The following is a 15457-nucleotide window of genomic DNA, read 5'->3' as shown; positions in this document are numbered from 1 at the left end:
TAAATGATAAGCATGAATGAACAAGTTTGCCATGAGAACAGAGGTGATAATGCACATAAGATGCTTAGTGCAGAAACTCACAGGTACAAACTGTTCTAAAAGTAACAACGTTCCTCAGAAAGCTGGACATAGACCTACCACATGACCCAACAACTGTACTCTTAGGACACGTCCGAAAGAACTGACCATCGGGATGTGAACAGATGCTGGGATGCCAATGTTCACACTGCACGACTCATAGCAGCCAACCGCAGACGCAGCCAGGTCCATCCATAGATGGATGGATAGACACAACCTGGGCCACGCACACACTGGAACACAGAGAGCCCTGACAACACTCTGCTGAGTGACACGAGCCAGACGCAGAATGACAACAGTGTGCAACACACTGACGCAACGCACCTGGAACAGGCAAACACACGGAGCCTGACGGTGGGATCAGAGGTGCCAGGGGTGGGGAAGGAAGCTTCTATTTGGGATGATGGAAATGTTTTGGAAACAGTAGTGATGGCTGCACAACATTGTGAATGTAATTAGTGCTACTGAATTGTACACTTACAAATGGTTAAAATGGCAATTTGTTTTCTTTTTTTGCTGAGGAAAATTCGTCCTGACGTAACATCCGCTGCCAATCTTCCTCTTTTTGTATTTGAGCCACCACCACAGCATGGCCACTGACAGATGAGTGGTGTAGGTTTGTGCCTGGGAACCAAACCTAGGCTGCTGAAGCAGAGTGAGCTGAACTTAATAACTAGGCCACGGGGGCTGGCACAGCAAATTTTATGTTATATGTATTTTACTACAATTAAAAAACAACAATGTAATATTTCAAAAGCTATTGAATTGAGCACTTTAAATGGGTGCATGTATGGTATGTGAATTACATCTCAATAAAGCTGTTAACAGATGAACAGAGAGTTTCAAGATATACACAAAATAACGGTTATTGGTTTCCCCCCCACAATGTTTTTGAAACATTATTTTATACTTGTAGTGTTTACATCTTGAAGGGCTCCTTGTGCTTTCTACAAATTAACTGAAAACCAAAAACAAACCTCAAACAATTCTGCCTCAAGCTCTAGAGATGGGCTCCTTTAGCCAGACGGCCTCTCACAGCCAGCCAGCCAGCTGTGAGAGACTGCCTGTCAGTCCCCCTCATGGGGGTGCGGTCAGCCCGCTGCAGCTGCTCCTGCAAACACTCTGAGGCTAGACTTAGGGGTGTGGGTGGAACAGTCCATCCTAAATACGTGCACACAAACGACACACACCCATACGCTCTTCAGAGCATGTCTAAAATTATCCCTTAATAAAAAACTGCCTCCTACATGAAATGTAAAAAATTTCAGGGATTACTGAATAAGTGGGAAATACAAATTGTAACTGGAATGTTTACTTCCATACCTGCAAATTTCTTAGCAAATATGCTAGTAAGACGATATGGACCAGAAGAGGCTTTTGAAGCCAAACAAACATCAAGAACTTTGCCACACTGAGAACAGTGTAGACGTGTTTTGGTGGGAGTAAGCGTACGTGTTATCCCAAGAAGACCCCCGTAGGCAGGCCAAGGCTAGGCGGGACCTTTGCCAAGCCCTGCAGAGCTCTGCAGCTGCCTTAAGAGACGCTCTACTGGGAGCACTCTGCAGTCAAGGCTCAGGTGCATCTCAAAAGGAAGGTCAGGCTGAGAGTGGGTTTTTGAAATGACACCCCTAGTCAGGACAGGAGCAGTGTGTTGGCCCTGATGGTCCACAGGAGCACTGTGCACTCCTAAGGTCCTGCTGGAGTGGGTTCCAGGGCTCCTTCCCGGGGAACAGAAAGCAGCTTTCTCTGTGGTTGGTGTTTAAACTTTTGAAACCAACTACTATTTATCCCGGAACATGTTTTGGAAAATGAGCACGTGCTCAGATCCTGAGAGTGAGAACAGCAGCTGACACACAGACCATGTTGTCTGCAGCGACGTGACCAGGCCCGGGAAGGCACTGCTGGTGGGTATGCCAAAATAGCTCGTCAGACTTGTTAGGAGCAATCTGTTGGTACTGGCCTCTATCTCTGCACAGATTAATTTCTTACATTACAAAGAGCTGGCAAATTTGAGAATCAAACAAAAGGAGGTATAATCTATCAACTTAAGGAAGATAACATTTCTTGCTATACCAGATATGGCTCACCGGTGGTATTAATAACGGAAATATCACAATAGCTATAATTTATTAAGTGCTTTCTATTTTCTACAAACAATCTTTTTTCCTACATTATTTCATTTGAAATATGACTCACTCAATTTACCAATAGGAAAGTGCTTCAGAGATGTTACGTAATTTATCCAGAGTCACACAGTTATGTGTTACTTAATGATGGGGACACCTTCTGAGAACCGTGTCATACGGCGATTTCATCGCTGTGCGGACATCACAGTGTCCTTACACAAATCTAGATGGTGCAGCCTACTGCACACCTGGGCTACACAGTCCTGATCTGATGGGACCACAGTTGTATCTGCGGTCTGTTGTTGACCAAAACACCCTTATGTGGCACATGACTGTATAGCTAGAGCTGGCAAAGGTCTTCTAGGCCAAACCCCTGGCTTCCTGCACTATGCCACGCTCTACCTGCCTCCAACGTTGTGGAAGGATCTGCTCTGCCATATCCCTCTGCAATGGATAACCTGTTTTCTGCTCATCCTTCTGACTGGTCTCACTGAAGTGTTATCACACTTGGGGTGACAAACTATAGGAACCATGACCTTTAATGTTTTCTGGCTATTTGCTTTTTCCCATGTGCTGTAACTGAAGTCCGTCCTCTATCTGTATAATTAAAACATCCTTTACTGTCAGGAGCAGGAGATGGGCCACCTGCTTGACTGGTTACCAGTGAAAGACTGAACACAAGATTAGCATAAATGACCCTGAAAGGTTTCTTCCATGTCTAAGATAACTTGATTTTTAAAAAATAAACACATTAAATACTTGATATAAAACATTTACCAGTACTGAAGAGTATAAAAAATAAGAATAGTTTCTGCTTCTCCCAAGGCCCAATAATGCCCCTCCCAGAAAGACTCACTTTCTTGTTCATACTTATTATGTAACAAATATACAGTCGTCCCTCAGTACCCGCGGGGGTTTGGTTCCAGGACCCCTGCGGATACCCAAATCCACAGATGCTCAAGTTCCTTATACAACATGGAGTAGTATTTGCATGTAACCTTTGCCCATCCTCCCGCATACTTTAAATCATCTCTAGATTCCTTACAGTACCTAATACAATGTAAATGCTATGTAAATAGTTGTTATACTGCATTGTTTAGGGAATAGTGACAAGAAAAAAAGTCTGTATATGTTCAGTACAGATGCAACCATCACAGGCCTTTCAATCCACAGTTGGCTGAACCCACGGCTGCAGAACCCTTCGGATACAGGACCTGTGGTTACGGAGGGCCGACAGCAAGCAGGACAAGGTCGCACAACACAACCTGCACTGCACCTTGGTGCGTGAGAGCAACATACTCAGATGTCTCTTGAGGTCGACACCTGTCGATCTGCCTCACTCTTTTTTAATGACTGTGCATATACCACTGCATGGTTGTTTTGTGATTTATTTAATCAATGCTCTATTGATGGATATCTATGTATTTTCAATAATGAAAAAAGTGAAATGATAAAATAACTTTTAGGACTTTTGCAAGTGTGTCTGTGTGATAAATTCCCAAAACCATAAATACATATAATAAGTTTGATAGATATGGCCAAAATATCTTCCAGGTTTATGCCAACTTTTCCTCCTAGCAACTGTGTGTAAGAACATGCTCAGGCTCTCTCGCAATGCTGGCACGGTCCACTTTCTAAACCTCTCGATAGACCATACAGCCCTGCACAGTAACAGGCATCTTTAAGTCCATGGTTCTAGTGTGTATATGACATCACTGTTTTATTTTCCAAAGACAGAAGTTATAAGAACAATTTTTTAGCTATTTGGAAAAAGAAGAAAATGAAAATAATCTGTAATCACACCATTCTAAGTATTATTAAATGTTGGTGTTAATTTTGAATCCTTCTTTTAAAAATTACATTATGACCATTATCCATATCATTAAATATTATTCAAAAACATCATTTTAAATGGCTACATAGTGTCATAAATGGCTACACTAGAACTCATTGAATTCTTCCTTTATTTTTGGGCATTCGGGTAATTTCTAATATTTTTGCTGTGAAATAATGCTATCATATGCATTTCGATATAGGAATCGCTGCTTGAGTTTCTGTTCCCTTAGTCGAGAATCCCAGGAGCCAATGAGATGCCAGGTTTCCATGGGGATCTGTCTATCAGGACTTGGGAAACTAGCACACATTTGCTGAGCTAGTTTCTCAGTCTGCGGCTGGTTTTCCACCAGGGCATCTCCGATCTATCCATCCACCCACCCTGGCACAGTGTGATGGTTGAGAGCAGGTCTCCAGAGCCAGACTGCTGAGGTTCCCATCTGGCATCGCCACTTTGTAGCTGTGTACCTAGGGTGACTCACTACCTAACCTCCCTGTGCCTCAGTTTCCTCATCTATAAAATGAGGATAATACGACCTGCCCTGTGGGGCTGTTGCATTACATGAATTAATATACACAGACAATCCAGGGCATACGAGAAGTGCCACCTTAGTCTTAGCTATTATTGCTACTGTAGGTGCATATCAATGAGCACGTTTATATGCTGAGAAATGACTCCAAGAAAAGACACTGAGATATTCCAGAGAGAGTGTCTGGGTGGTTATTATTTTTTATCTTTATATTATTATATTCTCCAAATTTCATATTCCACAAATGCCAGGGTATTGGAGGAGGGTTTTGTTAGACTACTTATTCTCTATCCCTGCTTCCAGAATACTTCTCTTCCTCCCTTTATTAAAGCCAACCAACCAACCGATCAGCCAGCCAACCAACCAGCTAACCACCACCACCCACCCAACCAACCAAACATCCTTCGTCATCTGAGGCTCACGCTGTCAGCCCACACCTTTCACTCTTCCTTAAAGCTCTCATGTGGGACATGACAGACATGGCCATATTCATGGATGACTTTGGTCTCTTGTCCCCGCTGACACCTCCTGCCAATATCCTGCATGACTCCAGCCTCCTGATGGACAACTCATCTGATGACAGGTCCTCTTGGATCCTTGACAACCATGCCATCTATCATTCCCTCTATCCCTACTCTGCCCACTATCTCCCACAGTAACACCCTGAAGTGAGTCACCCCCATGCCAATGTCCTGCCTCTGATGTCACTCATTTAAATGGCCCACTCTCCAAGCAGATCTTCCTGTTTGTTTGTTCAGCCACTCCCACTACAGCAGAGTTGGATCAAATCCTCATCAGAATACATAAGGAAAGTACTACTATTATCCTTACATTACAGATAGGGATGCAGAGAGACAGGCTAAGTACTGGCCCATGTCCCAGAGCTGTTAACTGGGAGAGCTGGAATCTGAAGTTAGATGATCATGACTTCAGAGCCCAAGCTCCTGACAACACTGTATGGCCTCAAGTGCACTTTCTCTCTCTCTTTCTCTCTCTCTATGCAAAATTCCTGGCAAACCACCTTTAATTCTCTTTCTGTTTGAAACAATATTTGAGAATAGAAGTGACTAACGATACTATAAGGATGACTCTGAATCTACACTCAGCTTTTAAAACAAAATATGGTGCTGTATTAGAAACCATCAGCTGTTACTCAAAACCATTCTCTTCTATTTTAGTAGCAAAATTCTGATTTTATTTGGGGTTGCAATGTACCCTGTCTGCTGTGTAACTGGGGAAGGCCAATGAAGTTGAGGCTTATTATGTGGAACTTCTAGAGAGCTCCTTAAGGCAGCCTTATTCAGCTCAAGGTAGGCCTTTTGCCACTCCTTCCCCTTCCTTCCTGCTTGGACCATGATGTGAAAGTTGCAACTCCACTAGCAGCAGCCATCGTGGTATATGAGAAAACCTTAGGACGAAAGTCACATGTTAGCGGGGGTAGGGCAGAAAGAGCAAGCACCCGGGTCCCAGATCATTAGAGAGCGCTGGGTGGCCTACCTCAGACAATTTAGGGGAAAGAAAGCGAATCTCTTTCTTTCTTAAGTAATCATTCACTTGAGTCTTCTGCTATCTGCAAACAAACCTAACCCTTACTGAGAGAGGTGAGGTTTTCTTCCTGTGTTTTCCTTCTGTATTCCACAAAGACAATGAAGTAAATTGGTCCTACCATCTTTGGGGGTATTTAAACCCCAGACCCCAAAATGAAGCTGGCAGCAGCAGACTTGCCTTCCTGGTTTTGTCTGCACAAAGCCGGAGCTCCTTCCCAGGACTGCGGTCCATTCCCAGAGGCGCCTGGTGGGGGAGTGAGCAGCGAGGCAGAGAAGGGAGATCCTGGCTGGGGAGAGGTTGGAGGTCTGTTTCTCCTTGTTGTGTGGCAGTACTAGGGAGTCGGCAGGACCCCAGAGGAGGACGTATGATGGCACATGGGGCCCCAGCCTTGCCAAAGCATCCCGGGCCCCCACAAGCAGGGAGGTGGCAAAGTCCCAGGCCCCCTGGGGAGCAGTGAAGTGGGACAGGGGCTCACAGTCCAGGTGCCAGGAAAGCTCTAGCTCTGGTTAGACCCTGGGCTGGGGACCTGAGGGACAGCAGAGATCAAGTGTGCCACCGGCTAGGCAGACTGGGGGTCTGAAGTCAAAGATGTTTTAATTTATAGAACAAGATATTTCTTGGATGACTGAGATTCACACTTGCTAGACTATCTTGTATGAAATTCAGTACTTGATAAATATCAAGCTGCTTGCAATAAGCCTTGCAGTAAGTCTCAAGATGGTTAAGTGAACACCAGTCTAAGGAACAGCAATCCCACAGCCAAATGCCATATCCCTCCATCAATTGTGTGTGAGGCTGGCTGTTCCTTTCTGTCCCCAAGGAGCCACATCCCCTGGACACCAGTGTGTCCCATGTAGGATCAGGGCGGTGTGTCTACAGTGACCACAGCTTCCATCTGGTACCACCATTATAAACCCACCAGAAGAACCTCATACTGCCTTCAAAGGAAAGGCTCCCTTGACTCACGGGGAAGGAAGAGGTCTGGTCCAGTTGACACTAGCTGTCTGAGGACAGGGGTTCTTGCACATGCCGGGAATGTGGAGCGAGCCTCTCTCAGCCAGGGGCACTGAACAGGCACCTGGTCAGGGACAATGCTTGACAGAGAGTTTAGCAAAATAAGGTTTGAAGCCTTTGGCATTGAACTAAATAATTAGTAAAACATCTGGTTTATAACTGACGGAGGCTCTGCTCTTCTCCCTTCCCATTTTCACTTGCATAACTTCTTTGTGGGGAATAAAGGAAGGCTGGCAAAGCCCGTGTTGCCATGGAGCACAGAGCTGCCCTTCACCAATCTCTCATCTTGGAGGCAACATCAGAAGGCAGGGGAGCTCTGCTCAGCCCAGAGGTGGCCCCAGGCCTGCGTCGAGCGGCTGACCACAGCGACAGGCAACGTGACCGGTTAACCCACAGCAGTGACAGGGGAGAGTTAGCTTACTGGGAGCAGGACCACAGAGTGATGGTCGTACTCAGAAACACAGACCAGCTCCTAGTTGGGAAAAGCACCATGGAGGTCACTAGGGTTGAAAAGACAAGTGACTGACTGAATCACAGCCCACTACCATGAAAGCTGTCCTCGGAAACAGCACAACAGTCTGAAGCCTATTCTCAATGGACTGATGTCTAATGTGAAAATCAGCCTCACATAACATACTGGGTCTCATGGGACACAGACCTCTAAAATTTGAGCAGTTTACACATTCATGGGGCCCCATAAAACATTCACTCAAGCCCTGCTTTGCATGTCTTATAAATAATTATTGATTTGTAAGGCACAAAAACGCAAATGTGAGAATTTGCTTTGGCCTCAGATTTAACAAAAGACCTTGTGAAAATTATGTTTCCTAATTCTCATAGGAAATGAGGCAGGCCCCCTGGAAGTCAGTCTTTACCACTGTGACAAATCATTTGTCTGGAACGCATATCTGGGGACCCTCAGCACAGGGCACAGTGAAGCTTCTCTATAAATGTTGGCTGAAGAAGGATGTGTGTGTGTGTGTGTGTGTAAAAAGAGACAGAGAAACAGATAGAGAAGGGGAGAAAGAAACACACAAAACACACACACTATGAACATTCAATAAAAGAACGTCAGATTTAATGATAGTATAAAAGATTTAATGGTAGTATAAAAGATACTAGGGAGAAATATAACTTTAAGAAGACTATTTATACATTTTCCTAGTCTTCCAATGAAACATATGAATCTTTTGTGTGTATGTGTGTTCCTTCACACAAATAAAATATCTAAAGTTCACCTTTATATCTAATTCCAAAAGGAAAAATGTTGAGAAAATATTTTGAGTAGCCTTAAAAATTGGTATTTTCATGTCTTGAAAAGAATCACAGTGCATTTAGGAAAGCTGAGAAATTACATGAGTCTCTTTACACCCTCTAGACCAGCCAGGGGGCCATTTGAGAAGTCCAGGATTAGAAGTTCTCTGTCTCCTCTGGTGTTGGCTACAACTCTGGATCATTCTCATACAAAAAATGTTCTTCCTGACACATACCTGGATTGGAGTGTTTTTTTCTTGTCCTTTTGACAGAGGACAATCTGGTCAGCTTCTTACAGATACGTATTAAGCGACCTCTTAACAACACAGCAGTCAGCTTCTACTAAGTTCCAGTAACTGGCCGGGATATTTTTGTGTGTGCATGATGTGTTCTTTGTTGGAAGATCAAAAACGTGTTAGACGTGGTGTTGTAACTCGCACTCTCGAGAGCTGAGAGCAGAGAGGGAAGGTGGACGAGGAAGGCAGGCAGTGCGATGACACACACATGCCCTAGGCCCGAGTGGAGGAGCGGCCGGCGACCTTGGGCCTGTGTGGCTCGGTGCTGGTCCTCAGGTTAGTCCCTTCTATCTGAGCACAGGCCCAGGGAGGTCCACCTGCCTCAGTGCCCTGAGATCAAGAGATTTCTGCCTGTCAGGGAGAGGACAGCTGACAACCAGGGTCAGGCAATCACTGACTCCTGCCATAAATTCTATGTACCCACCAGTTGCTTGCTTTCTGTATTACCTTTCAAGAAAACTATCTTTAAATTTATTACTCACTGTGTGAGATGCTACTTGCCTGTATTCTTTACATCCTTCCTCCACCAAAACTTAGGGGATTATCTTCTGCCCTTCAATAAAACTAGCATAACTCTGGTGCACTCTGGCCAACATCCTCGACAGTACCCCTGTTTAAACGTGGGCTAGGTTACAACACTGCCATTCCACAGACAGGAAAGGTCTGATTGGAGAAAGTGACATTATCACAATACAGTGGACAATCACACTGTGTGGAAGCTCAGAGGAATTCAGAATCTATTGAGAGGACAGCCTGCACCTGATCCAAAACCTCATTCAAAACAGTGTGCACATTGATATACTTACTCAAAGTGCACAGCTCTACGATTTTAGACACCAAGGCAGAGAAGCGTAGTAAGAAATCAGTGTTTTGAGAACCACAGGTCACGGCTCCCTTTAGCAGCAGCTTCCTAGAAGGCAGCCACCCCTTACGCCTTCTCAAACCAAACGCCCTTATCAGCCTCACAGCCCACTCTAGCCATCGACTGCCGTGCAATTCAAACAGAAGACACCCAGAGATTCCTCAAGATGCTGTGAGCACTTCGAAGCACATGCACGACGGTAACTCCATTAAGGTAGAGGCTCTGAATACTCACGGACTACAAAGCAGATGTTTACAAACCTGAGCAGAAGGAAGAGGCGAAGCTCTGGAGGGCTGAGTCCACCTCCCTCATGCTAGGCAGAGCCAGGAGGCGAGGAAGGACGCCCTCCAGTGACTGCACAAACAGCCTGGCACTCTGCTGGTCGGCTTCCTGGCTCTTCAGCAGTTTCAGAGACAGAGCAGCGGTTCGCAGGGACCTGTGGCCCAGGCAGTCCCGAGGGGTCTGCTCTTCGTCAGCAAGCGAACAGTTGTCGGACCCGATGTCCGATACGTCAGACCGCCCTGAGTCCTTTTCTGCTGCCATCGAGTACTGGTCACAGGAATCAAATTCTGTCCTAGAAAGGTCTTGGTCATCAACGCTGAAATTGCTCTCACTATACCTTGATCCGTAGGACCTCATCCTGCAGTCCACCGACAGGAAATTAGTGATGTCAGGGTACGCAACCGTGTGGCTTCCCTGCACCACATCTGGCTGGTCCACTGCTTCTGGCTCTGATGCCTTACCCAGGGTCTCCTTGCTCTTCTGGACAGCTGGCGACTTGAGCCCGTTCTTGAGGAGTTCGGAGTGGTCCTCAGGTGTAGTCTGACCCAGTTCTCCCTCCAAAGTGGTCTGGCCCGTGTCTGTGGTCACACTAATGCTGATGTCTGGGCTCCTCTCATTCCCCGGTTCCCAGGGCGTGTGCTCTGAGGACAGGACTCGGCGCTGCCATCGGAAGTCAGCCTCGTTGATCTCCATGGAGTCCCGGCTGGACTCAGCCCCGTCCTTCAGCTCCTCGAGACGCAGCAGCAGCAGCTGGACCTGATCTTCACTCAAGCCTTTGCCCTGGCTGAGCTCATCCAAGGCCCCAAGCAGGGTGCAGACACAGGATACGGCGGCATAGCAAGCTTCGACGCCACCCTTGAGGCATGCTTCGGTCATGCCGTCCATGATGCTAAAGGTGTTCAAAGGGGAAAATGGCATCAGTACATGTTCTATAATAAACAAGAACTGTCAGACTGGTGAACAGTATAGTATTCAAAACAGGTACTCTAAATTACAAGAAACTAAATGGTCTGGGCAAAAAAACCGAAAATCAATGAAACAAATATGCTCAAGCTGGCAGAGGAACACCTCTGGGTAAAGCGGCCACCTTGGATCACTCTGTCTCTTGGTTGGCTGGCTTATTTGGGAACAAACAGAAGCTCTGGACAGGAATTTATAATCCTCACAAGGACAGGCAATGAATAACCTCACTTTTATATTATGTTCAGTTTTCAAACAGAATATAGTTATGGCTATGTGATAATGTGGACATCTTCTACAAAATAACATATTCCTGAGCAGATGCATGTGAATAAAATGACTGTAAATCAGAATATTCATTTCTCTACATGTAAAGGGGAGCTGCATGTACAGGAATCCTATGGCTACAGTATTGTAATTCAAAGAGTTTTCCCCTAAACCAACCCCAATGAATAAATCTGTACATTTCATTTTGTGCATTGGGTTTAAGTCAACAAGAAAATATGGAAAGTTGTATCATGGTAATAAATTGAAGTAAGACTTCTCGGATGGCTTGTGGGTTTGTCACTCCACGTCACACAGGTTCACGCAAAACAAGGGATGTGGAGACAAGGTTTTTAGACTGCTCAGAGAAGCAGTCTTCGCCAGGCAACACAGACCAAAAAGGGGAATGTATCATACAGTTTGAGGAGATCCAGATGAGACTTTCTTTTTGAAACCAATCTTCTTCTGGATTCTGGTTCAGTGGAGCTGGGACCTGCCAAATCGCAGAGACGCTGTGGGCTCCCAAGTAGCTTAAAGAAAAAGGGAAAAAAATAACCAAAAAGTGAGTATCATAAAAAAGTATAAGGTTTTAAAATTGTGAGATCAAATAAACACGTACTTTCTCTACTGAGTGACAAAGTCTAAGGAGAAACACAACTATTCGGAACCGTAAATCTTAATAACACTGATGTGGCTGCTTCTTGACACGGAATGTGCCCTGGGTTTACAGCTCCCCAGGTCAGGATTGGTTCCAAGAAAATCCTCTGGGGCCTGTTCCAAAAACTTGTCCAGCAGACAACTGGGTGGACTTGCATCTATGTTCTGTAGTGAGATTGGGTCTCTGTCATTTTGCTATCAAGTATTTTAAGTTGGCTTTACTTAAAAAACGAACTTAAACACTCAGCTGAGAAGCACTTCCTCCTTCCATCCTCTGGGAAAGTTCACGTCACTGGAACTACCTGTCATTAAAAGTTGGTCCAACCGTTTCTAAAGCTGTATGGGGTCAGTGACTTTTTTTTTAATTTAAAGATTTTAACTACTGATTCAATTTCTTTTAAAAGACTATAGGACTATTTAGGTCTCCAACTTCCTCTTTGGCCAACTTTTTAACAGCTGAGTGATTTCCTAAGGATCTACCCATTTTATCCGAGTTTCAAGTTGCCTGTCATGGCCGTAGTCTCTTTCTCAGTCCCCCCCAGTTTGTGGCAGCCAGTTACGTGTGTTCCGTCCTTATCTCTGTTCATCTGCTCCTTTTCTGAAATTTTCCAAATGTTTTTGCCAGGAGATTTCCAATGTTCTTAATCTTTATAGAGTCCTGGTATTTTTCACTTTATGGATCCACTATGTTATATTTGCTTTTTATCACATTACTTTCTGTTTTTATACTTATTTTTCCTTTCTATTTTCTTTGAATTTAATCTGCTCTTCTTTTTCCAACTACCTAAGTGGGAGAATTAGAACATTAATTTCAGGCTTTCTATTTTTTAGTATAAGCAATTGAAGCTATAAATATCTTGCTAGGTACTGCTTTGGCTGCATCCCACAAGTTTTCATGTATGGAATTTTCACAATTGTTCAGTTCTAACTAACTTTTATTTCCATATGGTAGAAGTCTTTACAGAAACTTTCAATCTGAGGCTAAATTAATTAAAGGAAAGACAGGTTAATTAACTGTAGTGGAACGGACATCCTATTGCTATATCTATTATTTTCAAAGCAAGTTATACTCACAGAAAACAGCATATTAAGCAGAAAAAGTTCTATCTTAAGGGCATTCTGTTTTCCCTCTTCCCACATTTCTTTCTTACTCCAGAAATTGGGAACTTCTGCAGTGCTGGAGGCACAGAAATGAAGCTTCCACTTTTCTCTCCACATTTTATTTCTTTCACATCAAAAAAGGAGGGAGAGAGATGAATCCCTGTCTCTCCCCGGCTGCACCCCAGGGGTGTTCCAGTGCTTGCTGGGAGGGCATGCGCATTTTAGGGGTAGGAGTGGGCACTCTCGCTTTCCTTTGGGATCCCATTCTCTCTCTAATCTGAGTTTATCCTAGGAAATTAGATGATACATATTAGTTCCCACATTAATCTTTTAGTGCTTATTTCTCAGCTGTTTCAGAATCTGGAGGAAAGGGGACTGAGTGATTAGGCTCCTGAAGAATCTGCAACAAATACTTAAAGAAAGGCAAGACTTGTTTATCTCAGCTTTCTCAGGTGGGATGGCAGATGTGGCAGCAGTGGTTGGGAAGTGATGAAGAAGAGGGAAGGCCTTCTAATGCTGAACATGGGCGAGAGAAAGGGAAGCAAGGTGTGCTTTTTGATTACTGTTTATCTTTTTGGGAAAATGGAAACAGAAAAGAAAATGTCCTTTGAAAAACAAAACGTCCTGTAAGTCTCTGACAGGTGCACAGCGTGTATGGCAGATGAGAGAGAGAGTAGGGAGATAACACGCCCAGGGCTGAACGTCCAAACAGCTTGGCAAACACCCCGGACGCCTGGTGGCTCCTCTGTGCACAAACCCAGCACAGCTGGTGTCCAGGTTACCGACCTTCCCACACTGCTGGTGCCGCCATATGAACGGAGGCATTGCTTCAAAACAACCCACCCACCTTGGCCTTCATGCTCCTCGGGCAGCTCCGCCCACACATGCTGCTCGGGGCAGGCCTCTAACCCCAGCCTTGCCCTGCAAACGACCTTGGGGAGCTAGAAAATCTGTAAAAAGGGGAAAGCATAACTAACTTCCTTTGCAGGGTAAAGAAGAGTCCACTGAAAATACATTTAGACCCTACATAGCCCGGACACACACAGGCTTAGTATTCAAGGGTCGGGGCTCTAGGTGGCAGCAGCTCCAGGGCCTGCCAGCTCGGAGGGAAGACAGGCTGCTGCTGGTGAAACACCCTCTGTGCAGACATCCTGCCTCCAGGGCCAGCCTCATCCATCCAGAACCGATTCAACACTTTTTCTGACTCAAGCTCAGTGGTGCAGACCCCAGGGGAAGCTCAGAAAAGCAATGAACCCAACTACATTTGAAGAGACGAGAAGCATGTTCCACATCGTACTGTGAAACCACTGGTGTTACGGGACACACAATCAATCGTCAAGTGGTGGGATGGGGTCAAAGAAGAGCAAACTCAATGGCCTGACGACGCAGAGCCAGTGGAGGGGATTTTAACAACAAAGAGGCAGCTGGACTCAGAACACCTGGACTCCTTTTCAGCCCTACCGCTCACAAGTAACTCCTCCTCACGGAGCCTCAGCGTCCCCATCTGGAAAACGGGCCTGTCCTCATCTTCCCAAGGGAGTTTGCAAACGGCTGTCTGAACTGTATCAACTGGCTACTGTATCAACCTCTCCACTCTGTGATGTGGCCATGGTCGTAATAGGGACAGGGAGTCGGAACGAAGGCAGGCAGGTGAGAACTGAATGAGGCAGGTCTGTCAAATGGAATTGGGCTGGTCACGGGAATGAGGGGCAATGAGAACAAGGACAAAAGGGTCTGCAAACTGGGCAGAATGCCTCAGACTTGATGGAGAGGAACAGGGAGCCCTCACTGTTAACAGTAGTGATTTATGAACACTAGCCCAGGAAAATAAGAGGAATCAGACAGGCAGGCAGGAGACAAGGAGCTGGCAAACTACTCCAGGCAGGAGGTAATGAGGACCAGCTATTGTCACCTGTCTTGTTTTGCTCTTCCTTAGGGTAGCATAAGTGCATCAAATATTTACCACTTCGTGCTCACAAAGCAGTTATACAAACCTCATCGCATTTTGAACTTGCAACCTTTGGCATCTTGTTAGTAGGTACAGATGAGAAGATGCTAAGTTCAGAGTAATGTGATTTAGCTACCAGCCCCTGGCTGGTGAGTGGCAGAGAGGATTTGAACCTTGCCCCTTGAACTCAGGCCCCTGTAAGGGGAAGGAGCTGCTGGAATCATCTGTGCTGCAGTGTGAAGGTCAGTCCAGTGACCAGTGTGCTGCAGGAGACCTGGGCTTTGGCTCAGAAGGGGTGTGCACCCTTTCTCTTTCTTCGTGACCCTGGGCAAATCATTTGACACCTTGACACCTTAGTTTCTTTATGGGAGGCAAATTGCTTTTCCCCAGCATCATGTTTCTGTGGGGAGGAACATCCAGGGGGATAAAATTCTGGGTCCTTTTCCCTTCTCCCCAGTGGAGGGGGATGTCCGAGCTGACTGGTGGATTCAGGAGAAGGAGCTGAGCTCATGTGGCCAGCCCCTTCCATTCTCCTCCTCCTGGGGACCCACCTGATCAGGGAAAGCTCACTCCTGCTCCTCTAGGCTCCAGGCTTAATAGGGCAGGGGGGTCCCCAGGCGAGGGCCACCGCTGCCTGGGTGGTGCTGGAGGAGTGTAGTCCTACAGCCTCCACAGCTGTCCTGTGTTCACAGCCTGGGCGATCA

At 45.7% G+C, this 15457-nt stretch overlaps 1 protein-coding gene across 6 annotated transcripts in view; it reads right to left on the bottom strand.

Moving 5' to 3' along the window:
- The window catches only part of ARFGEF3 (ARFGEF family member 3), a 146623-nt gene that overhangs the window by 53745 nt on the left and 77421 nt on the right, over nt 1-15457 (bottom strand). For all 6 annotated transcript variants that reach the window (XM_023651189.2, XM_023651191.2, XM_023651192.2 and 3 more), the window contains 2 exons: nt 11465-11577; nt 9802-10712 (listed from right to left, as the gene is read on the bottom strand). In XM_023651189.2, the coding sequence (XP_023506957.2) occupies nt 9802-10712; nt 11465-11577 (1024 nt within the window). The remainder of the gene's footprint in view (nt 1-9801; nt 10713-11464; nt 11578-15457) is intronic.

This window comes from Equus caballus, chromosome 10, assembly GCF_041296265.1.
Source record: "Equus caballus isolate H_3958 breed thoroughbred chromosome 10, TB-T2T, whole genome shotgun sequence".
In the NCBI taxonomy this organism is placed as follows: domain Eukaryota; kingdom Metazoa; phylum Chordata; class Mammalia; order Perissodactyla; family Equidae; genus Equus; species Equus caballus.
The sequence above is the reverse complement of the archived record's forward strand: the minus strand, read 5'-3'. Positions and strand labels throughout refer to the sequence as shown.